The sequence below is a fragment of the Pelmatolapia mariae genome, linkage group LG1 (genome assembly GCF_036321145.2).
Source record: "Pelmatolapia mariae isolate MD_Pm_ZW linkage group LG1, Pm_UMD_F_2, whole genome shotgun sequence".
NCBI classification, from domain to species: Eukaryota; Metazoa; Chordata; class Actinopteri; order Cichliformes; family Cichlidae; genus Pelmatolapia; species Pelmatolapia mariae.
The window spans coordinates 6,876,977-6,902,362 of record NC_086227.1 but is presented as its reverse complement, the minus strand read 5'-3'; the positions used below and the strand labels follow the sequence as shown (position 1 = coordinate 6,902,362).

General features: G+C 39.8%; 1 protein-coding gene across 1 annotated transcript in view; it reads left to right on the top strand.

Moving 5' to 3' along the window:
- otog (otogelin) overlaps positions 1–14,664 on the top strand; it is a 73,072-nt gene extending 58,408 nt beyond the window's left edge. Inside the window, exons 36-54 of the mRNA XM_063482736.1 lie at positions 62–213; positions 304–393; positions 479–665; positions 863–1,083; positions 1,308–1,446; positions 1,653–1,841; positions 2,595–2,804; positions 2,957–3,061; positions 3,872–3,976; positions 4,092–4,193; positions 5,572–5,670; positions 5,882–5,922; positions 6,125–6,200; positions 6,398–6,576; positions 9,094–9,198; positions 11,310–11,429; positions 11,960–12,005; positions 13,820–13,899; positions 14,281–14,664. Coding sequence (XP_063338806.1) covers positions 62–213; positions 304–393; positions 479–665; positions 863–1,083; positions 1,308–1,446; positions 1,653–1,841; positions 2,595–2,804; positions 2,957–3,061; positions 3,872–3,976; positions 4,092–4,193; positions 5,572–5,670; positions 5,882–5,922; positions 6,125–6,200; positions 6,398–6,576; positions 9,094–9,198; positions 11,310–11,429; positions 11,960–12,005; positions 13,820–13,899; positions 14,281–14,481 — 2,447 coding nt within the window. The 3' untranslated portion in view covers positions 14,482–14,664. The remainder of the gene's footprint in view (positions 1–61; positions 214–303; positions 394–478; positions 666–862; positions 1,084–1,307; positions 1,447–1,652; positions 1,842–2,594; positions 2,805–2,956; positions 3,062–3,871; positions 3,977–4,091; positions 4,194–5,571; positions 5,671–5,881; positions 5,923–6,124; positions 6,201–6,397; positions 6,577–9,093; positions 9,199–11,309; positions 11,430–11,959; positions 12,006–13,819; positions 13,900–14,280) is intronic.
- The last annotated feature ends 10,722 nt before the right edge of the window (positions 14,665–25,386 follow it).

The window sequence follows — 25,386 nt, the reverse complement described above, 5'->3', positions numbered from 1 at the left end:
ATATCTGGCTTTGGCAGATTGTTATCTTTAACTGTGCTCTTTGGTATCCCTACTGTGCCAGGTCGATGCACAATGTTCCCTGATCTGAACGTGATCACATTTGATGGGAACAGCGTTGCCATCTACAAGGCTGCCTCTTTTATAGTGACCCAGCTGCCCAATGAAACTGTCAGTGTTCTGGTTCAGGAGTGTCCCGCTGACTCACAGTCACCAGTGAGTAAATGTCACACATGCCAGTTGCTCTGACAGTGATCTGGACAAAAGTTTCTGTTCTGTCATCTGAGTTTCTTTTGCTTTTTAAAGCTCTTCTGGAATTTTACCAACTTGTGTCTGGTGGCACTCAACATCACCCATAAATCCAACCACATCATTATCAACAGGCTGCAGAGGAGGGTAGGAGACACTCTGCTTCTGATTAAAGCTAAAACACTGATAAAAATCTACATGATGACATTTAGTTCTTGATGCTTTCTTTCAGCTGTATGTCAATTCACGGTATGCTAAACCTCGATTCAAAAAGTACGGCTTTGAGATTTACGACACAGGCAACATGTACCTGATCCGCAGCCCGGCCGGTCTTAAGTTACAGTGGTACCACAGTACAGGGATGATGGTCATCGACACTGACAGCTCCAGCAACAAGCTGCCCACCATGGGCATCTGTGGTAAAAAAACACATGTGCATTTTTCTTTCTTTTTAACATTACACAGTAAAGATATCATTCTGATAGGTTTAAAACCTGTGGCATAGTGACCCTGTTTTTCTCGGCACACCATCAAAACATTATTTCACTTTTGTGGACACAAATGTCATGATATGTCACGACTGAGGTGATGTTCATGATACAAATGCATGTCTTAGGCTTCTGTGATGGAGACCCATCAAACGACCTGATTTTGGCAAATGGGACCACAGTGGGTGAAAGTGAGGATCCAGCTGTGTTCATCGACAGCTGGCAGGTTCCCAATACCACAAGTTACATCAGCCACAGCCGCCGCCGTGAGCTCAACTGCTCTACCAGTGACTGCTCCAGCTGCTTCTTCATGCTGCAGAACCAGGCCTTTACCCCCTGCCATGCCTTTGTATGTAAATCCATACATTCATTCATTTCCAGATGTGTTTAGTTACAGGGAATCTGAATTAGATCAGCTTTATGTTATTTCTGAGTAGAAGATGTCAAAAGAGCAAAAAGATAATTTTAAATGACTGCAGATTGTTGCAAATATAATTACACAATTGAGGTATTCAAATATACTAATGTAACAATATTACTAGTTTCAAGTAATTGTTCTTTCTTTGTTTTTAGGTCCCACCCACCACGTTTTGTGAGGTTTGGGTACGAGACTCGGAGTATGTGAACAACCAGTGTGTGGCTCTGGCTGCTTATGTGGCTTCCTGTCACAAATTCAATATCTGCATTGAGTGGAGGAGTCCAAATTACTGCCGTAAGATTGTTGTCAGATTAAACCTTGTTGTGTAGCAAGAAAACACTTCAGTTTAATGTCCATCTGTCACAACTTCTGTTATATTTGCTTCCATCCGAGCAACTCTGCTTTGATTTTGGTCTCCAGTTAATCCCATTGATCTGTTTTTAGAGAAAGTGCTAAATAATGCATTGATGGCACTGACATGTCTGCGTCTCCTCCTGCAGCCTTTGTGTGTCCCAATACTCTGAGGTATCAGGCCTGTCTACCAGCCTGCACGTCTCAGTCCTGCCCCAACCACGACTTTGATTCTGATCCAGATCAGTGTTCTGGCCTGACTGAGGGCTGCGTGTGCCCTGAGGGAACGCTCCTTCACCGGCCATACTCGGCACTCTGCATCCCACCTGACAAATGCGGTAAGAGCCCAGTTTACCAACAGAGCACAAAGCAAGAAGGGAAGGTCTGTGCATTGGATTATTGTGATGGGACCAGAAGAAAATGCTGAGAACTATGCAACTGTTTAGTCTACGGAAACTTGTTTTTGCCTATGAAAAAGGAGAAAAGATTTCAAGTTATTTTCTCAAAATTTTGAGTTAGTAAGCTGAAATTTTGGGTTAGCTCTGCTAATCAAGTGTGTGAATAGCATCATTACCTTTTTACCTGGTAGCAGATTCCACAGTGAGCTACCAATGTATAGTAAACATGAATAAATTGCTGTTGTTCTGAATGTTTGCTCATTTCTGACTTGCCTGTTTAGCATTGGTAGCTGACAAGGAAATGATGTACCTTCATGGAGCATCCTGATTGGCAGAGCTAACTTTAAATTTTGAGTTATTTTCTCAAAATTTCAGGTCATTAACTCTATGCACTTTGAAATGCATAACTTGAAATTTTGTCTTCTGTCTTGTTATCTATTCTCAGACCCATTTCATTATCTTTAGAAACTAATGCACATCCAAATTATAACAAAAGCACCACTCTATAAATACTCTATGAATATAGCCCTACATTGAAATCTGTGTGAAAGGTCATTCGTATACAATTATTTCTTGGTTTGGGAAAGTTTCCCATTTGAATCAGCATCAGTCAGCTGAACCACATTCTGTTTGAGCTTTAAAAGATTCATTGTAGTCATGTGTATCTAAAATAGAGTGTATGTTTGTCTGCAGCCTGCACCGACAGCGGTGGTGTTCCTCGTGCACATGGTGAGGTTTGGAAAGCCTCGAAGGATGCCTGCTGCATGTACCGCTGCGACAATGACACCATCGTTCCCGTGGAATACAACTGCTCCAGCATGGTGGCGCCTGCATGCCGTCGAGCAGGGGAGGTGATCATCAGCCTGGCTGATGACACCAGCTGTTGCCCACAAAAAGTCTGTGGTGAGTTTAAGTGCTTTTGTCTGAAACGTGCAAGATAGCCTCCAAATCAATAACTGTTACTCTTTAGACCTGAGACTGTTTTGATTTATGACATAATAAACAGAAAAAAGAATGAGCTATCTAATGAGACAATGGGATTTCTAACTTTGCAGTATGTAACCAGAGCCTGTGTGACCAGCTCCCTCCTGAGTGCAAATATGGGGAGAAGCTGGTGTCATACTACAGACAGGACTCCTGCTGTCCAGACTATGTTTGTGGTGAGTTTCCAGTTGACCACTTATTATGTACACTGTGATCATTGACAGATGATGACACATTTTTAAAACTATCACACTGTAGTTTAAGTGCTGTGTAAGTACTGCACACAAGGAATTATTTTATATAATATATTTACTGTAATGCCTTAAGAAATGTCATAGTTTACAGAGACAACATTGCACATTCAAAACTGCAGAGCAGTTTTCAAAGACGAATAAAAAACCAAACAAAACCCCACAGCTTTCTTACAGAGCCTTAGATTAGACAATTTCATGCTTGTATCATACCTAGGTTAGGTTACCTCTTGTATAAAGCATTAAAGCAATTAAAGGAACACTTTAAAAACATGTCAGATCTCAATGGAAAAAAATATGTGGGATATCTATATGCATATGGACTGGGTAGTGTGATCAGCCTGCAGAGACCTGAATTCAAAACCACCTGAAAATTAAAATGATGATGTGATCTGTAGGGTCTAGGTATCACCCCATCTCATGCTACCTGCAGTGACACTGACCCAAGCCAAATGCAAAACTAGTGAAAAAACTATCAGAAAAGATGAGGAGGGAAAAAGGTCAGAGATGAGGAGGGAAAAAGGTCAGTGTCCTTCACCTGTAAAACCATTCCTGTTTCGGGGCTGTGTCATTGTTGCCCCTCTAGAGCACATGTTGTTAATTTTATTATCACCAATCTTGCAACCTGTAGGCACACAGAGGTGGACATTTGTCTTATTTCTTGTAATCTTGACAAGTTAAACTATCAAAAGTATAAAAAAAGAGAGAAAGCAAATCCTCTTTGTTGTGTTGCAGAATGTAATCCAGTGCTCTGTGAGTCAGACATTCCCACCTGCAGAGACGACCAGATTCTGATTGCCACCAGAGCTGAAGGCAGCTGCTGTCTCGCCCACATCTGCAGTCAGTTAAAAAAAAAACTGATCACATTAACTTCTCTGTTCTGTGGCACAACATTTAGCTATTAGAGTATAATTTAAATTTATCGGTGCGGTTACAAATGTATGTTTTCATACAGTGTGTGCTCCCTGTGTGGAGACGCCTCCCCTCTGCCAGGATGGTGAGATTCTGACTGTCGACAGCAACACCACGGATCGCTGCTGCCCCGCCTACCAGTGTGGTCAGAGCACACGCGCTTTCACTCACACACTCACACACCTGTAGCTTTAGCTAATAGTTGAAGTAAAAAAGTGAAAAGGTCTAAGGTCGGCTGATTTAATGCGTCACTTGTGTTTTTTGTAAATATCTGTGACATATAACTGTGACAAAGATGTGGGTTCTCAGCTTTTGTTCTTGGTTCTTAATCTTAAGCTTTTTGATAGTTGGATTATTTTAAAATTGTAACACGACTTCAATTCTTTGTTACTTAGAAGGGAATTATTATACTTTCCTCATTTTCTCTCATACGTCTACTGTTACAAAGGCAGCTGCACACATTAGACTTGCTTAGAGATTCAAATACTAAGGTCAGTGTGTGCATAAGTAATCCCTGAGAGCCAAAAGCTCAGGCTGCAGACTCTCGGTTTTGGACAGTTGTTTTTCTACCCTTGGTTCTGTATGATGTCATTGAGAGTGAATATCTCTGTTTTGTAAGCCCATGTTCTGTTCAAACATTCTGTTTAGGAGGGGCCACTCAGAAAAAAACTAGTGTGTAGCAAGCAGTGTTGGTCAAATTACTTGAAAAAAGTAATTAGTTACTAATTACTGATTACTTCTCGAAGAAAGTAATCCCATTACTTTACAGATTACTTAGTTTCAAAAGTAATTAGTTACTTTTTAAAAACATGAATACATAATAAAGCAATATTAGCCGAATTCTATTTTTTCAGCATATTCTATCGGTGGAGGTCTGCCCGGTGTCTCAGCAGTCATGTCAGTGGGGGGATCTGGGGGTTTCTCTGTAAATTTCACATTCCTGTGGCAGCGTGCTAGGTGCTTGCTTAGATTTAAAGTTTAATTTTTCGCCATAGAAAGACGTTTTCTTCAAACGCAGAGTGTAGAGCGGACGCTAATGTTTTTGTTACTTTTTACGGAATCAAATTCAAAGCAATGTCAGTGCTTCCAAGCTTTAATGGTCATACTCTCTCCTGCACTCCATATATTATCCATTGTTGATCTACACACATCTGTTGCTGCCACAGACGTCGCACACTCGTACGTCATTGTCATGAGACACTCTCACAAACGAAATCACAGTTTAGTAATGCAGTAACACAGCGTGTTTACAGGAAAGTAACAGCAATCCAGTTACTTTTTTTTTTTGCAATAGTAAACCGTTACTTTACTCGTTACTTGAAAAAAAGTAATCGGATTACAGTAACACGTTGCTTTAACATGTGTAGTAGGCCATTTGTTGTTCTGAACTATGACTCATGTGAAGTCACTGCAGTGGAGTCCAAGAATAAAAATGCGCTGATCCACTTCATGTTAAAATGATCCCACTATTGGACAGCTAGAACGCATAAATGACTTGCATGTTTTTCTTTGTGTGTGCACAGTGTGTGAGCCCTACAGGTGTCTTCAGCTCACTTGTCCTGTTGGGATGTCAGTGGTTTCTGTGTCCAATCCTGGTCACTGCTGTCCCAACCAAACATGCGGTATGAGGGGAAAACCCTTCCATGATAGGAACAATAAAATTAGTCCAAAGCCTTTATTTCAGATCAGTGCTAGGCCTGTCATATCTTTTTAGAACCACAGTTTAAAATAACATTAAATTTGTTTTATGACAAAGCAGAGTATCTGGTGTTGTGTGGTGTCATCTCAGCTAAACAACTTAATAATGGTCGTTTTTTTATTTTCTGTCTTCAGAGTGTTCCTGTGAAAAGATTGCCTCCCCAAAATGTGGCCTGGTAAGTCCTGAACCTGTTGAATACACTGTATCTCCAGATTATTGCTCATAAAACCTGACTTTATGGGTCATATATCCAGGTGTCTGTCTGCTGGCTCTGTGTGTTTTTAATATTTTTGGGTTCCTTGTGTAATGTACTCTTTGTATATTCTGTATGCATTAATACAAATCTGTAACCCTGGTTCTCTGTCTGTGTTCTGCAGGGGGAGGCTGCCCAGCTGGACCGGGCCTTTCTAGCCGATCCACAGAACCAGTGTGCCTGCAAAAGATACAAGTGTGGTACGTTCTGACGAGGAATTCATTTTAAGTTTAATCTTACCAAACCTGCTCTGAACTGAGCCAGAGTGCACGTTAGGACATGTTGTTTTTATTCTGTTTGTCTAATGTTTGGTCAGTGTTTAAAACAGATGTTTTTACCACTTGACTTTTGTAAGTGCAGCCTGCAACTTTGGACCCTCTGACCTCTGTGTGTTTAGTGCGTGAGGCTGTGTGTGTGTTTGGAGAGCGAGGAGTGTTGAGGCCCGGTCAGACTCTGGTTGAGCGTGGAGACGACGGTTTGTGTTACAGCCGGCAGTGCAGCCGCAGCCTTGACCCAGCAAGCGGCTTCCATGTGCTCCGCACTTTCAGCGTCAACTGCTCTAACCAATGCCAACCAGTAAGACTGCGACACACCAGCACAGACCTTTTATTGAAGATCTTGATCTCACTGACTTTATGTTAAGGTTCCATCCTCATTGTTAATCCTGTTTCTCTTCATTTTCTCATTAAAAATGTGTTAAATATGAGAAGAGCTACCAGAAAGTTTTTTTTTTTGTGATTAATATTTTATTGAATTTTTAGAACACTACAGTCCACTGTAGATACAAATCACATCACATAAAAATAGCATCAGCATAACAGCCGACCAGTAGAGAATACAAAACCAAAATGAGGGCGGACAAACAAAACAAGAGATAAACAAACAAACAAAAAACCCCAAAACAAAACCCCCCCCACAAAAAAACCCAAAACACAGCCAGCCTTTGACTAAGTGGGTCTTGCTGCATGCCACACTCTGTCATCTCTGAGAGTGCTTCGTCAGAATCCCAATGTCTGTCCCACTGTAAGTTCTAGTCTGATCCTTTTATTCTGAACAGATATGGATCCCATTTCAGGTGGAAGCTCTCCACTTTATTCAGATGTCTGTATGAGAGTTGTTCTACTGCAGCGAGTCTCCCTAGTTGAATATGCCATACAGAGACAAGTGGGGTGCAAGGGGCCTTCCACTGGGAGATAATGAGTTTACACCCCAGCATCAATGCAGTCTGTACCCACTCAGCAGCCTTAGGCAGAGCATGTTTAAGGAGTGATGGGTCCCCCCAAACGAATAGTCTTGGCGAAAAAGGAATATCCCATCATATAGTTGATTTGATAGGACAGCTCCAAATCATATGGGTCAATATGTGCCCACCCCAGTCTGACATCTCCAGCATTCAGGAGACTGTATGAGGTTCACCCTGTACAATCTGTGTGGTGACCAGTAAATTCGGTGTAATAATTTGAATTGGATTAGTCTAGTTCTAAGTTCCCTTGACATCTTTTTACTATTCTGCAAAATTACAGTCCATTCCTGGTCTGTAAAAACCACATCAAGGTCAGCTTCCCGAGCTAACCGTAGGGCGGGTAGCCCTTTACTCATGCCCTTAACAAGCATTGAGTAATGTTTAGAGACTTCACGAAGATTTTTTTTGATGTAGCTGAGATAGTCAATAGTTGGAGGTGGTGTGGAGACCAAAGGTTTTGAGCAATAAATGCCGGAGCTGCAAATACCTCCAAAACTGACTCTGTGGCAACTGAAACTGTGCTTTAAGGTCATTGAAGGACTTGAGAATTCTCCCCTGATACAGGTCTCCAAGAACAAGTATCCCTCTCTCGACCCACAGTGTCCAAAAAAACGGAGACTTATTAATGCAGAGTTTGGGATTGAGCCATATGGAGGCCTCAGTATGAAGGTGGGAGTTAAAATTTAACGGCAAGGGCACCTTCTTCCAGACCGTCTGCAGGAACGAAAGAATGGGGTGGGTTTTTATATCTGATGAGAGCTTGGTGGTTAAAATGTGCATCAGAGGGAGTGGTGAGCACAAGGTACTCTCAAGACTAAGCCATGGGGGGGCTTGTTCTGGAGAGAGAGCCCACTGAACCATGTGTCTCAGACCGAATGCATAATGGTAAAACAGTAAATTTGGGACCCCCAGGCCACCCGACTCCACTGGTTGCTGTAGCTTTTTAAGCTTTATTCTAGGACTTCTGTTATTCCATATGAATTGGTTGCATAACCTGTCAAATTGATGAAAATATTTTGATGGGATTTTTAGCGGGAGTGTTCTCTACCAGAAAGTTTTAATCGAACATACAATTATTGCCGAATGGGTCTTCACCAAAATTCAGCTCAGAATTAAGATCGCATTTGGATTTTAATTCTCATTAGTCTGTGTACTATAGCGAGCCTATGACAAGGAAAAGTATTACTTTCTTTCTGTACTTCACACATTAAAATAACCTGTGAATAGTGATGGACTGTGATCTGGACAGTATTTGATGGCCCACTCTAAAGTTGTGATTTTTTGGTAGTTTGTGACTTAAAAGCACATTGGTTAACACTGTTGCCCCCAGACAAGCAGGGGGAAGGTTACTGCTTGGGTGGGGGTCTTCCTCTTTTGGTATCTTCACTCATAGGTATGTTTGGTTGTCTGCCTCACTGTATTAGCCCTATGTTGGACTGGCAACCTACACATTTCAGCTGTGTCATCTCACTTGACCAAAGTTTAACTAATAAACTGCTGCACACAAACAGAACTTGTTGCTGAAGCAGGAGAAAAAAACTATATAAAGAAAAAACTGTTAGCTTCATTTATGTTATGTCTGCTTTCTTGCTGGTGTGTAACGTACTAAACACAGAGCAACATTAAACTCAGCAGACTCTGCGTTGTCACAGATACCACAGCATCCCTAGTTACAACCCTGACCTCACATAAACTTCTCCCCTGAGAGCGGAGCACGAATCTAGAAGCTTTTAATTTTGTTTGAACTGTCACAGTTAATCTTTGGATAAGTGGTTATGATCATTAACTCATTAAAGCTCACTGTCACAGTATTTTAAATGAAAAGGAAAGTAATCATGTTTGTTTTTCAGAATCAGATCTACGTGCCTCCCAAAGACCAGTCGACGTGCTGCGGAGTCTGTAAGAATATTTCCTGCATCTATGAGCATGAGAATGGAACAACAGGTCTCTATAAGGTAGGAAAAGATGTTCAGCAACATTTTGCATCCAAATAAAAAACTATTTTAACATACACACTATATTGTGGCGAACTGAGGGATCTTAACAACAAAGGACCCACACAGAGGTTGAATCTGTTATTCCACCCCAAGCAGGAAGGGGGAGCTCTTTATTGAACAGTTCCCCGTGCTACACTGTGCTCGCACATGAAGTCACTCGTGGTGTAACATGCAGTGTTGCCAACTTAGCGACTTTGCACTCGCTATATTTAGCGAGTTTTCAGACCCCCTAGCGACTTTTTTTCTAAAGAAAGTCGCTAAAAAAAGACGTGAAAGCGCATATCGCTTTTACTCTCAACAAGCAGCGGGTGCTGTAACGCAGGCAGTTCTTCTTTTACTCTTATGCTGTTTTGTGGATCACAAGGTTTAAAACTACTTATAAACACACACACACAAAGGCCGTTTATCAATGCCCAAGTACGCGAGTACGTACTCGCGTTCTCGGTGAGTACGTACCCGCCGAGAACGCACGGGAGTACGTACCCGCCGAGAACGCGAGCACGGACTCGTGGGCCGTTTCTCAATTCTCAAGTACGCGAGCACGGACTCGTGATTTGTACAGTCGGAACACCAGCGTACGTGATGATGTCACAGGTCCGGAGTTTTTACTGCCGTCCCCTCTTAATTTAACTGTGAGTAACATGTTATGAAGCTTAACTTTAATCACAGCCAAACCAGTTTACTCAGGAACAAATAAAACACTGAAATAAACCAAACATTAACATTTAGAAGTGATCTAAGTGACTTATATATCATTGTTAACCTCAGTAGTGAAACCTCTATTAATAAAAATAGTGTACATGTACATACGTGTACATACCTTAATAAAAACAAGCAGGTGAGATGTTAGAACGCTTTTATTTCTATTCTAGTGGACACTCAATACTATAGACAGCTGCTGGGGTTTCTTTAACCTGAGTAGTGAGAAGTCCGCGAGCGGTTTGGGGAGGGGGGGATTGGAAACGATGTGCCGGGAGTCTGCTGTTGAGTTTTGGACAAAATGCATTCTGGGATATTTAGCTGTCCCAAGTCTACACCGATGCATGCTCGATAAAACGGGCGGATCGAGAACACATCCGGGACTTTTTCGCGTTCTCGGCGTGATGCGTACTTTGAATTGGAACAGTACTTGGTCTCCGACTGATGACGTATCACGAGTACACGAGAACGCAAGTACGCACAAGTACGCATATTGATAAACGCCCAAAGTAACTCCACCAGAGTGCCTATTTCGGGTCACTTTTGCCGGTCCAAGCCCAGATAAAGGAGCAGGGTTGGAATTGTGACATTAAAAAAAAACAATAATTGCTAAAAGAAATTTAATTTGTAGTTCTAAATAAACTCTAAATGCATTTAGGACGTTTTTTACTCACTTTATGTCTCTTCCACGATGTTATTTCTCTCTCCAACAACATAGGTTACAATTATATTAGCATGACCAATTATGCAAATTAGGTGATGACGTCATTTAGCGACTTCTAGCGACTTTTAGGACAACCAATAGCGATTTTCCTTACTGAGGAGTTGGCAACACTGGTAACATGTCTTTCTATCAAAACAACATCTATCAGTGAACAGGAATGGTCATATGAATTACGTAGCCATAACAAATGCAAATACACAGTTTAATCGTCTTGAATGGGAACACAACCCGAGGCATGATGGGAGATAACTAGCTGCTCCCAACATGCCACAATATTATATAAACAGTCTTTTAATTATTCTTCAGTCTTGATGTGTACTTGACTGAGTTGAAGTTAGCAAAGCTAGCTTATTAGCTAGCTAGCATATTATTTAAGTTTAACACAATATTTATGATTGTACATTTTTTCTTATCTTTGAAATTGATTACTGTTAGTTTAATTAGTCGATGGTGATTTGACAGTTATAGTCAAGTTGGCCTTAGTCCTAACCTAACTTTATCCAGCTTTGATTTAAAAATGATCTCAGGCGGACTCACACAAAGTAAGAAGGCTGATCATACGTCACCAATCTCTTTCTCATTTTGTTGTAAGTCAAATTAAGTTGGTCACTGTAGTTCAGTTGCTGATGTTGTCAATGCTTTTCAGCCGGGAAGATCCTGGGTATCAAACTGCATGAAGTTTGACTGCACAGACACTGTGGCTGGGCCCACACTCATCTCCTACTCCTTCAGCTGCCCTCCCTTCAATGAAACAGAGTGTATGAAGGTCAGCATGCAGCGCGCACACACACACACACACACACACACACACACACACACACACACACACACACACACACACACACACACACATTCAAAGAGACATCTCTTTCTTCAAAGAGATAAAAGATACTGACTGATTATAATTTGTCAGCGTATCCTTTGGAAGGGAAATCTTGCAGTTTTAATACACACATGTTCTGTAGAGATCTTTTTTTTTTCATCAAAAACATTTTGCTGTGTGATAATGATGTAAAAAAGTGTCTCAAACAGACAGCCAGGCTGATCCATATTAAATTTAAGTTTAAGCAGGCTCAAAGTAATTATAACTACTGCAAGACTGCAAGATGGCATATTTCTACAGAATAATGGTAGCTCACTTAAAAAGTTTGATTAATGAATCCACGGCATGTTCAGTAGTTACACAAAAGTTTAACTGAAGAATATCAAAGTTCAGAATCTGTGCTGGCCAAACTGTGGAGGAAAAATACATTTTTCTGTGTTTGTGTTAACGTCGTGACTCTCGTCTGCACTCAGATTGGTGGAACTGTTGTAAGTTACATGGATGGATGCTGCAAGACGTGTGAGTATCTAATGAGAGCATCACAGCAGCAGTTGTGTAGTTAGCGTAGAGCTGTAGCCTGCAGCTGACACTGAAGAGCGCCTTCATCTGCCGCTCAACATGTTTCCGACATGTTTGCCCTTCAGTTTGCTCGTTTCAGTCTAAAATCCTCAGTCACATTGTCTGAATTGGCTCACGTCTGGATCCCAGCTGCTGTTTTCCGTTACATTTGTCTTCTGTTTATTTACATTAGAAAACTGTCAGTGTGCTTTTCAGTGAACTCTGTGTCATCAGTACAAATAATGACAGACTTGCTCTAAAATGCCAAATGATTAAAGCTCTTGTCACTGAAAAGCAACTGAAGACATACAAGTGGGTTTATGGTTTATGTGCTGCAGCTTACCATCGTGTACCAATCCCACCAGGTACTGGATTCCCTCTCTTCCCTTTCCCTGTTAGCCCCCTGACTCCCACAGTTAACACAAACTGTGAAAGAGGTACCAAACAACAAGGCTTGCCAGTGCCATTGTTGATATTCAACAATGTACTCCCTCTAAGAAAAAAACAGAACACACACAGGAAACCCCAAAGTCTGACTGACACCTACTCCCCTCTGCAGAAAAGTCCTCTCAACTGTTGTCTCACTCCAAGTCCATGTGGAAAAAAACATCATTGATGTAGCTTCCTCTTTGCTTTCTACCTCACTTGGCTTTAGAAATATGCTGTCTAATTGTCTAGTCTAATTGGTTTACCTGAAAAATGACATCACACTTGAGAGGACAGAACCCCCCCCCCCCCCTTTTTTTTTTCCCCTTGATCTCATGTGTACATGTACACAAAAAATAAACTTTTTCCCCATTTAGCACTGTTTGGGCAGTGCATTGTTGATTGCCAACAATGTACTGTTGGTAGTGGCCCAATAGTCGGGCTTAGATATCTGCATGTGTCACTAGATAGTGAAGTGGGATGATGCTGGGAGTGCTGCGGGTCTTTTTTTCATTGAACTGCTGAAGATTTGCATGCTGCTGCACTATAGCTGCAGCCCTCCAAAGGGAGCTGTGTGGGAAACTGAATCTTCTGTGTGTGACATTTCATCCTTTTAGTAGTATCATCCGTGCAAACAAAAAAGCAGTAATTCATTTTAGGGTGGCAGGATTAGGGGTACAAAATATTTGGTTTTACAATAAAATCTTAAAATAAACAATAAAATGAGTTCAATTGAGTTATCTATGTAAGTTTAAAGAGAGTAGCTTCAAACAAACTAACACACATTTAGTCCAGATCAATGACACAACAGCTTAATAACACAGGCGACAGTCAAAGCGGTAGAGAAAGTGTCCTGAGATTCATTCTGAGAAAACTAAATGGCACTCATAACATCTTAATTTAATGCTATGTGTGTTGATGGCAGATTTCATGTTTTGTTCATGTTTCTGTCTTTGTTGTATTTTTTTAAACATCAGTTTATCGTGTTTCTAGTCGAAGCTAATTTATGTTGAGAATAAATGCATGACAGATTTTATCCTTCCAGCAGTTTTGAATGTTTATGCTGAGTCTCATTGATCATTTCTCCCTGACTGGAAAGTTTTCTCATTAATGCTTTTAGCTGCAAAGTTCTTATACACACATCCTCGGTTTTATTCCTTTCAGGTTATGTATGGCTAAATTACTTCTGCATGATCAACAGCTTCTGAGCTTCTCAGGGCTCTTGATCGCCTTCCTTCCTCTGTCCTCATCCTCCCTATTCCTGGTGTTTGTTCACATCCTTATTATCTTATGAGTATTTTTTTTTACCTTCATTCCAATGAATTCCTTCTGGCTTGTTGTGTGAACAGGCAAAGAAGACGGAAAGTCATGTCAGAAGGTGACAGTGAGGATGACCATCAGGAAGAATGACTGCCGCAGCAACAGACCGGTAAACACTCATGTCTGACTTTCAGTGGTTGCAGCTTGTTATTAGCATCCTATTTTAACCTTGCATTTCTTGCAGTGTGTGTAGAGTTTTTGTTCATGCAAGTGCAGCAATGCCATTGGCTAGCTCAAAGTATTCTGGAAACTGTGGTGGTCATGATTTCTCCAGGAGATTATTTGATGTGCACCATCTGAACACCAAATTTTTTGAAGCCATCAATAGGAGTTATTTCAATTTTCAGTATTTGGTGTTTATAGTTTTTGATATTGCTCATGTTTAAGCTTAACATGGCTGCCTCTCCCTCCCAAAGTTTATTTGTGCATTTATTTGATGGCCTTCTGTCTGCTCCTTCTACATGAAAGACATCTGCCCCTCCATTTTCAGGTGAACATCGTGTCGTGCGATGGAAAGTGTCCTTCCGCCAGCATCTACAACTATAACATCAATACGTATGCTCGCTTCTGCAAGTGCTGCAGAGAGACTGGGCTGCAGCGGCGCTCTGTGCAGCTTTACTGCAGCAGCAACTCAACCTGGGTCAGCTACACTATCCAGGAGCCCACTGACTGCTCATGCCAGTGGTCCTAAACATAGTGCATCCCCACACTCACATGCAAATACAAACACACATACACTGTGTGTTCAGAGCTACATGATTTAAACTCACAAGATACAGAAGAATAAATGTCAGCTGTGTTATTTTAGGATGTTGGGCAAGATGGATACTGAGCTATGATTAGCAGGTTCAGCATGATTTATGGAGATTGTATAAGTGGCTATGTTGGTAGTAAATGATCACAGAAGTCGTTTTGCTGCCTCTGCTGGCAGGGAGGTGGTAACTGCAGGACAGACAAGCAGGTCTCCTTCCTTAGCCGGTAGCTGCAAAGCATACGAGCTGGAAGGAAGGAAGCACCTTCAATCTCAAAACATTTTTTTCTTTTTACTATTCATTAAATTATCAAGTTAATTCAAAAGAAATGTTATGAGCACTGACTCATATTACTATAATCATTCATCTTGTTTAAACTGTCCGTTAAAAATCCCTTTCTAATCTGCTTTCAGTTTAAGTAAAGGAGGACAGCCTTTTTCTGAACAAAAATAGGTTTGTTGCTGTGTTTAGTTGTGTTATGTTGTTTCCATTGCACGTGTTGTCAGACTGACAAAGATGTTTTCTTGATTTGCTTCTTTCTTTTGTTGCAGTGAATTGAGCTCTGCTGGCCAATAAATACTCCCTATTAAACAGTCAATCAATGGCAGGTGTCTAAAAACACTGATTTTAACTTATTGAAGTTTGTAAAGGATATAACCTATTTCCTAGCCTGTGGTTGGTAGTAGCTTTAGTTAAAATTATGCTTTTGTGTGTAATTTCAGACCAAGGCATTTGTGGACCAAGGCATTTAGAAATTTAAAAACCCATTCCATCGATTCATTCATCCATTCATTTTCTGCTGTTTATCAGTGCCCAAGTCAAGTATTTCTAGGGCAAAAGTTTTAAATGTGAGGATTTCCATCATTAAATACATACTCAGTCTATGCAATATGAGAATATTATATAAAAAAAACCCCCGTCACAACCTTAGAGCTCAAGGTATTTTCATCACTTTTGTTTGTCCAGCAATTCAAAAACCTAACAAGAAATCTAAGCAAATGATCCATTGAGAAACTAAAATGAGTAAATATTTGCCTTGTGACTCCTTTAAATAATGTTTCTCTCATTTGCCAGAGGATTTTTCCCTTACACTATCGTGATGATTTCCTAATTATTTCTAGACTTTTCCCCCCAACGTTTTTAAAAGTTGTGCAATAGATCACTATTGAAAGTAAGAGCCCACATTTCCTCACCAAGACAAATAGTTTCCTGTATTAATTATGTGAGGATGCTGATAATTGTGTGACTTATTACATGGTGAATAAAGAAGAGTAACAAGCCTGATACAGTTGCTAACTTGACTGGTTTGCATTACAGTTTTTAATATTTTAAATATCGAATTGTATTTTCTATGGCATTCAAACTTGGCCATCACTTGTAGTAGAAGCACATCAGAAAGGCTCTTTTTTCCTATTTACAGCATTGTTTAATGCAGCAGTACTGGCAGTTCTTCCCAGGCCTGCCCAGGAGTCAGTTCTTAAAACCAAAACACTTACGTCCTTTTAATGTAAGTGGTTATTTCACAGATACACAAATGTGCTTATGTAACGAGAAGCTAGTACCTTTAAAATTATGCTGTGCAGGGTGAAACTTTCTGCTTTTGTGTCTGTACTGCCACCTCCCCACCAGTCTAGAGAGAAGAACGTGTTCAGTGAGGGGAAAGGTCTTTTCTGAGCTTGTCCTGTCTTAGCGTGCTTGTGATGACTGGAAGTAGTGGCGTTTAAAGAAGTGGGAATGTGGATAATCGGGAAATAAGAACATGTCCTCAGCTCAGTGCAATCCGTCACCATTATCAGATTCATATTTTACCCATAATTTCTCATGCTGTGCCTTCTTTTTTGTAAATAATTTAAATTACTAGCTTCATAATAATTTGCAATATGAACTGTTTAGATATTTGACTTTTAGAAAGATAACAATAAACTGTATATTCAGTGATGTGAAATATATTCAATCAACATTAGTGAGGTGTATTAACCAATCTAAATCCAGCTGTATGTGGAGCACTTTATTTATTTATTGGAGTTTGATAGGGCACAGCTGTTCCAGTGAAATGGACAAGAACAGTAAGAGATGCTTTCGGCCCATTTGAAGAACAAGCCTACTCAACTGAATCCCAGACTTTCATTTGATTTTACTCCGATTACATAGTGAAAGCGGTGAAAATGTTAGATGTGTTTTGTGGACTAAATTTTTAACGTGTTTCCCACAGACTCACCTGGATGTTCAAGTTAAAGAGGATTTGTATCATACAAATGTACATTTGCATTTTCATTAAAGGTGTCCTTTGAAAAGAAACGTTGCTCTGATTATTTTCTAACCAGACGCCGTGCAGAAGAGCTGATTTTATTCTTGTCCTGCCCTGTAGTGGCCAAAGGCCAACAAATGTAGCCTCATCAGGTCCAGGGTGGCTCTATTAAGAGCGATATTGACCCGTGAATGAATGCTGTGTGCGAGACAAAATATGATCTGGGATAACAGAGGATATGGTAAATGGCCTGTATTTGTATAGCGCTTTACTAGTCCCTAAGGAACCCAAAGCGCTTTACACATTCAGTCATCCAGCCATTCACACACTGGTGATGGCAAGCTACATTGTAGCCACAGCCACAACGACCGAGACTGTCCAGGGCTCGAACCGGCAACCTTCCGATTAGAAGACGAACTGCCAACTCTTGAGCGACGATCACTCCAGGATAATGAGACATCACCAAATGAATCGGTCCACAGTCATAACTGACCTGATTTTAGTGAGCCATACTTCTCGCGTAAGGATCTGAGAAGGGCACATAGTGATCATCTGACGAGACCTGCAGTGACGCAGCTGGTGACGACTGCCGACGTCCAGCTGGCTGGATGGCAGCTGAAAATAGTCACTGACATCACCAAACATGTAACTGATAAGCAGTGCCGAGCTGGTATCTGCAGCACTAAATAGAGCTGACAGAGTATGCTTTCTGGAAAGTATCTGAACTTAACTTGGTTTCAGAGGTCGTGTTCAGCTTGCTATTGCCAGATTTCTGGATGAAGTCCCATTCTGTTTTTATTTTCAGTAACACACCAGCCAACAGTTCATCTGTAGAGGTGTTAAAGAAAAGTACTTGTCTGGCCTTCAGCTTATAACAAATAAATTATAGCAAATACTCACTGATTTAGTGATGATGTAGAGCATACTACATTATGTTGTGCACAGTAGGGGCATAAATACATTAAAGATCTGAGGGGCTGCTATCACTTTCTCAAAAATATCTTTATTTTTTACTGTGCAGTTGTGTTTCCTTTAAACTTTAAATCCTCTAGGGTTAACAGTATTAAGTGAGTCGTATCCCCAAAAAAAGAGAATCACTGTTTGTTTGCGAAGAGTTTCCTTTGGATTAGCCTATATGTGCATTACTTTAACTTAAACGTCTGTTAGCACAAGAAAGCTTGAAGTAAATTAACTAAAGCAAAAAGTTTATTAACAGCTTACTCTAAATTGTTAAATTGCCAAATTCATCATTTACTGTTATTTACTGCCTTTAAATGTTGAGTTTTCTCAGCTACAAAAAGCTTGAACTATTTTAAAAAATAGTAATTATGTACGAAGAGCATACAGAAAATAGTACACACTAACACAGTAGATTACGTGTCATCCACATGGCCACAGAGATACCTATGAGTGCTCATCATATTGTTCCCAGCTCTGCACCGAGGTGCTCAGCAGAGCCCCAGTCAGTGAAAAATGCATTGTGCGATCAGGCGTACAGTGACTGTCAGCTTGACAAGCTCAAAGCAGCTGCAGAAACACACATAGCATTAGTGTGTGTCTGCGGCTGTGTATACTTATTTTACTTAAAGTACGGTGATCTCGTGATTTGCCTCTTGTTTCATGTGCACTAATAGAAAGTTCCTGTAATGTAAAACATTTTTGGGTGGAGACTTGGTTTTAGGTTACAGTGAGTCCCCATTGATAGAAATGTGATCTCTCTCTCCAAGTGTGTGTATGTGGGTGTGTATTCATAACTTTGTGTGGACCAAAAATTGGAAGTTTACTATACTTGTGGGGACCAACAGACTAAAATCCTGGTCCCCACAACTTTGAAGGCATTTTTGAGACTCACAATGTGGTTTTAGTGTCAGGGTTATAATTAGGTTGTGGTTAGGGTAGGGGTAAAGGTTAGGCATTCATTTTTGATGGTTAGGGTTAAGGGAAACATTATGTCAATTAGATGTCCGTATGAATACCCAACGTGTGTGTGTGTGTGTGTGTGTGTGTATGTACACAAAATCATGTGACTAACAGCAGCAAAAACAGGTTAGTGAGAATAACATCAGGCATGGTGTAGTACATGTACAGTTTGCATTTGAGTATTATATCATATTAACTGCAGTTTCTGATCCATTCCGCTTGCTTTAATTATCGCTGAGATTTTTCTATATTCTACTGATTAATTTGGGATATTCAGCTGATCAGACAGAAGGGTATATATAATTGTTAAAAATTTACTAACTAAAATCTAAGCTGTATTCACTTCAGATGAAATACTTATGTGTAACAAGTGCTGATACTTTCAAAAACATGTAAAAACCCCATGTAAGACTTGGAATCGGAACACATTGAAAAACTTTTTAAAACTCCTGTATTTTCTTCTAAATTGTTTTAGGCTACTCCCTCATTATGTTCTTATGTTTTCACTAACGCTCTGCTGGACCTTCCTCATGTCTCTCTGTTGTGCTGTTTTCCAGTGCACAAGCTGAATCCTGAACACGAGCACGTACTGTGCATTACAGTAATCTGATGCGCTTTATCGTATACAGTGACTAAAGCGATCTCACTGAGAATTCCTTGGAAGGTGATGCAAGTGTTCTGTATCCATGCTCCAAAGATTGTGACACATGAAGCTTCAGCTCTGACAGAGCTGATTTAAGTTCTTGGTAACATTATTTATTCACCAAATAATATCAGGAGGGGCAAATTGCACATAACATGAAACAAACTTATAGCTCTTTCTTTCATGTTGCATAATAATAACTATAATGGTTTTGATGAAGTACAAAGTGCAAGCATCTAACAAATTATGTTGTTAAAAATCTTAACTTACCATTTTGTGTCATATAGTACATATTAGCACATTTATTAAATGTGCTGATTTGTAAAAAATTGTAAATATTTCAGGGATTTTGAGAAGTAGTTGGACAAAAAAAAAACATCAAACAAACAAAAAAGATCTGGAAGGTAGTGTATGACGGTTGACTCTTTGCGTATAATGAAAGGGTGTTGATTTTCTTTTATTTATTTCTTTTCTTTTAAACTGTAAATAAAAGAACAGATTTTGACGTTGACATGTTGGTTAGCCCATTCATTCCTTACTGGTTGAGGCCAAAAGCTCATAAAATACATCAGCGCTATCAACATTTAGTGCTTCTTTTAATCCTGCGCCTTTGCATGGAGAGCAGCTTTGCTCTGGTTTACATCCAGCCAAGGGGTTGCTTACCTCAAACATCCCCACGACAGAGCTGCTGATCACGAAGCCAGATCTCAGCGATGTCTGGGCCCAGAGGGGGAGTGGGGGGGCTGGACATTTGTCCCCTCTTCAGGAAGTGGCTGGATGGCTTTGTCACAACGGGAACAACAGATAGAGAGAGCAGGTTGAACCGCTTTGACCTTTAACCTCTGAGATAAACAAAGACAGAAGAAGAAGAGCTGATGTGTTCTCGTGACTAAAGCACATGACGAGTGGAAGAGTTACAGTTTGTGTGAATGATTTCTTCTTTTCAGTAAGATATCACTATTTTACCAATCTGTTGGTGCCTTATGTTTTATATCAGCTTATAAGTGGCAATAACACTACACTGTTGACACCTGCACACATAACATTATATCCACCACAGGGCCTGTTATGTATTTGTAAATGATTACTAAATGTTACTATGATATTGTCACAAATGTTTAATTGCTGATCATTTAAACTTTAAACTTTATAATTTCCATAGCATTAAATGTTGCTGTGTAGTTAAAGCTACTGGCCTTCCATAGATCTGCACAAAGCGTCCTTTAGTGTTAGTAATGCACGTGTTGCAGCAACAGTGCAACCCTCATCACTCACTACTCAGTGTTAGTGCCTTAACCCAAACCACAGTCCTTTCCTAACCAGCTAGTGATAGTGAAAGTAAAACTAAGCAGTAATTAGGAAACCTGACCACATTTTGCAACATGTTAATTATCTAAATAATATTAATGGATTTATTTACAATCCAACTATGAACCTGTTAGTAAGCACAATTCATTATTGTTTCATTGCTCCTGAACAGTGACATAGTTCGGTAAAACAACAATTAACTAAAGTTTAACTATAACTTTACTATTTATTACCAAAGATGAAATACCTGCACAGACAACCTGAGTTGTCTTGGTATTAAAAGTCAGCCTCAACTAGCTAAAATCTTCCTAACAACCGGTTAAACATGCACATTTCTCTCATTTCCTCTTAATAGTGGTGAATCATAACTCAGTGTGTTTCACAACGCAGGGGAATACCACGCAGACTTTCTGGAAAAATCATGTGCTTAAAAAACTTGTTTAAAAACTTTCTTGTGCGTTAAATGTTTAAAAACATCATTCTTTTTCCTCACAGATTCAGTGAGCAGTGAGAAGTCGAACGTGAGTAAGTGGAGCTGGAGATTAGACGAGATGCAGCAGCTGCTGCTGCACGTTAACCTGCAGCCAGTGTCACTCACTGTCCCTGCAATGGTCAATTACTGTATGCACCCCACTCAGAATACTTATAACAATTATGACACAACATCTACAGTATTTACGGTGCCTGTGGGAGGGTCTATGTTTACAAGAAGAATAACGCACTGATATGGTATTCATGAGCAAGTAGAACATTTCTGAGAACTGATTTTACAAGACTGTGACACGCCAGACTCTATTTTATATAGTGATGTGCTCACAAGGGCACACAGACAAGTCCGTCCCCTGAGTGTAACTGTTTTGCAATAGTGCAATAGAAATTTGCTCATGACATTATTGGTTATGATTTTAAACTGACTTTGTATCCTGCTAAACGTATTTCTAGGATTCTCCTAACACCGCCGTGAGGCTGTCTTAAGGATGCCTTCAGGTGAAGACATCCTTAAGACATAGAATGAGCATGTTTAACTAATCTGCCGTGCTTCTCTGCAGTGGGTTACTCACAGCCTATTAGAGCATTTAGTCACGCCAGTCTCAGAGGTCAGCCACCTCAGCACTCAACAGGAAATAGTAATTCGTAGTCACAGTAGTACCTTCACTCAGCTTGTCCCGAGAGTGAAGCCATGCACCTGTCAATCTCCACCTCCGTCACATCAGTGTAGCACTCAGCAGCTTCCTTTCGGAGAGCTGCACTCACTGTTTGCTCAGTTTTCCACAGGTGCAAAAAAAAGAGACTTCTATGGCTTCTTCAAGACTGAAAACGATTATCCGATGTGCCTCAAGCACATTGGACAATCATTATCAGAGCTATGAATCACTACGAAGACTTCTGAACAGATATATTTTGTCAAAATTGTGTAAACCTGTACAACTAAAATATTTACAAATATATTAAAAACTTGTTTGTAAAGTAATAGTTTTTTCACCATTTTAACTATGTAAACTACAACAGAACATGTAGACAAAAAAATAAAACTCAAGGAAGTGAAAAAAATGTTCTGAGCCTTTCTGTAGGTTGATGGTATACAGTATCTACCTCTTGGAGAGGGTTCTCCACATGGCTGATGTTGTGAAGGGTTTATTTAATCATGGAAAGAATCATGTGAGCATCCAAACTAGTTCATGCATTTATTATGTCTAGGCTGGTCTATTGTAAATCAATATTATGAGATCACTCTAAAAAATTCACGAAAAGCCTTCAGTTGATCCAGAATGCTGCAGTGAGAGGGACAGGGACTAGAAAGAGAGAGCATATTTCTCCCATATTATCTTCCCTACATTGGCTCCCTGTAGAGTTGAATTTGAAAGGCTATTTCTCACATACAAAATCTTAAATAATCCGGCCCCATCATATCTTAAAGACCGAACAAAACCTTATTATCCTAACAGAGCACTCTACTCTCTGCAGGCTTAGCAGAATGGAAGGCATAGTAGAGAGATCTTCAGCTATCAGAAATCTCTATTATGGAACCAGCTCCCAGTCTGGATTCAGACACACACCCTTTCTACTTTAAGATTAGGTTTAAAACTTTCCTTTTTGATGAAGCTTATAGTTAGGGCTGGATCAGGTAACCCTGAATCATTCCTTGTTCATGCATCATGGAAGCCTCCGAGCCTGCTGGAGGCTTCCCATGATGCACTGAGCATTTCTTTTCACCCTTTTCACTCTCTGTGTGTTTATACACAACTGTCACATTTAATCATTAGTAATCAATCCTTTCTCCCACAGTGTGTCTTTTGTCTTGTCTCTGTCTTTCTCCCCTCACCCCAAACAGGAGAAAAGGGAGTTTTTCCTTTCCACTGTTGCCAAGTGCTTGCTCATAGGGGATTGTCAGACTGGTGGGGTTTCTCTGTATTGTTGTAGGGTCTTTACTTTACAATATAAAGGCGACTGTTGTTGTAAGTTGATGTGACATAAAGAAAATTGAATTGAGCTGAATTTAATTATGAAAGAATTTTGTTTTCTTTTCCAAATATGTCCTAGTCTGTTAATTGTTGATGCTCTCTTTTTGATTGATTTTTGCAACTTACAGAAATGATAACCAGAACTTGCATTGATATCTCCTTTGACTGCTGAAGGTTCTGGGACCATAGAAATGAGCATTTCCAATTGTAAATGCCTCACTCCAGTCAGTTAAATAGAAATTTATAAGACCAAATAAAAAAATGAAGGTTTAGAGCAGGATAAAAAGCCTGCTGTCATAAAGTCGAGATTCTGTACAAATGTAGCACAAATGTTTGATTGAGTTTTGTGCAAATTAATGTATATTTCCATCCAGTATCGTCCAGCTCTCTGTTTGCATCAGAGAACAGGAAAAGGGTGCAATGTGATGTCTGCCCATCCATTTTCTGCTGCTTGGTTCACACAGGTCCTGATGCCTTTATCAGCTGTCACAGGGCAAGAAGCAGGGTACACCCAGGACAGGTCTGTCACAGGACTAACACAGATAGACAGAAAACCATCCATACTCCCATTTATACTATAATCTGGTAAAAGCAAGTCTTTTATTCACTATGTTCACTTAGCCATTTGTCACATTTTGCTTTATTGGCAAAAAGTGTGTTAAAGTGTGTTTTTGCAAGTGCATAAAGTGAAAGTGTGATAGCTCTTCAGCTTTGCCTGCCATATGCTTGACAGCTTGACGTGACTCAATTTCCCCTAACTATGCTGATGTACGGATGATTTCAGAGGCTGTTTGGTGACAACTGCTTTCTTTGAAGGTCTACGTGACCTTCAGGGATCTGAAGCTGTTGCGTCTCCCCTCCACTGAAAAGAAAGACAGAAGGAGGGAAACCTCTCAGAAGCCAGACGACAATCACTTTGCTGTAACTGTTAACAGGAGTTGTAAAACTGCTATGTGTATCTGTGGGTTTCCCTCGGGGCTCCATCTGGAATCCACATCCGGGTTTGGCAGGCTGTTGTGCGTGTCCCAACTTGACCCATCAGATTGAGGTCTCATGGTTTCCTCGTTTGAGCTTTGATGGCAACGCTGACGACAAGTGAAGATTTACCATTTGTTTGTTTTTCATTTGGAAGAAAAAACAACAGCCACAACAAACAAAACTGTTAGGACGGTGTGCTGATTTATGCAGTGTTTTTCTTTTCTTTTCTTTTTTTTATTTTCATGGCTACTAGACTAAGCAACTACATGCAATGTCACACTTTACATGAATTAAGAAAATATAGTTTAGTTTTCCTAGTTTTGTTTTGTAGTTTTATAAGTATGCATATAGTCATCACATTTTGTAACACAAAATAAATAAAAAAACTGGAAATCAACTCCAACAGCAGTATGTCACTGAACACAACTTATATTATATAGTAAAAACTGATGGGGCATGAGCTCCCAGTGTGATAACAAGGGTACTTATGAAGGTGAGACATCCAGTATAACAGCCAGCAGATGAACATAAAGAGCATGGAAAATCCAGATTGAAGATGGAAAAACATGGAAAAACAGCCTGCTAGGAAATGGCTCAATTATTCCATGGAAGCTCATCAGATAGTACTGATAAAATAACACTTACTTAATTGATTAAATTAAGTAACAATTAACTGGTTAATTATTAATTATTTTACAGAAAATAAACAATTAAGGCAAGCACATTTTGACACATACACTTTATGGGGTAACTGTTTCTTAAATTTGCTAGTTTCCCATTTTTAAACTTACTTCAGACTTTGAAGTAAGTTGTGAGCCAGATAGCAAAAGGCTAACAATACATTTAGTTATGCTCCACAATTTTTTTTTATTATTTAAAAAAAATACAATTTAGTGAAAGAAACTTAACAAAAATTGTGTTTATGATTTAGGATGTAAGACTCTTTAAGGTTAATATTCTGGTTGAATTTGTGCAAATTTAACAAAATGCAAATGATCAAATTATTGAAAAAAATTAAGGAGAGAGCATTACAACAGTTACAAATTATAATGTTTAATGGAGGAAATACATTTGTAAATGTTACATGAAAAAAAAGAACATCACATTTTCCCCTCAACATTTTGAAATCTTCATAACAAAGATAAAACCTCAATTTTCAGTCAAGCATCACAATCTAAAGCCAAAATCCACATTTTTGTTCAGCATGATTTTTTTTAATGCCAATAAAGAAGGTCTACATTTTGATACCAGGCTCTTCTGCATCAAAATACTTAACACCGTGGAG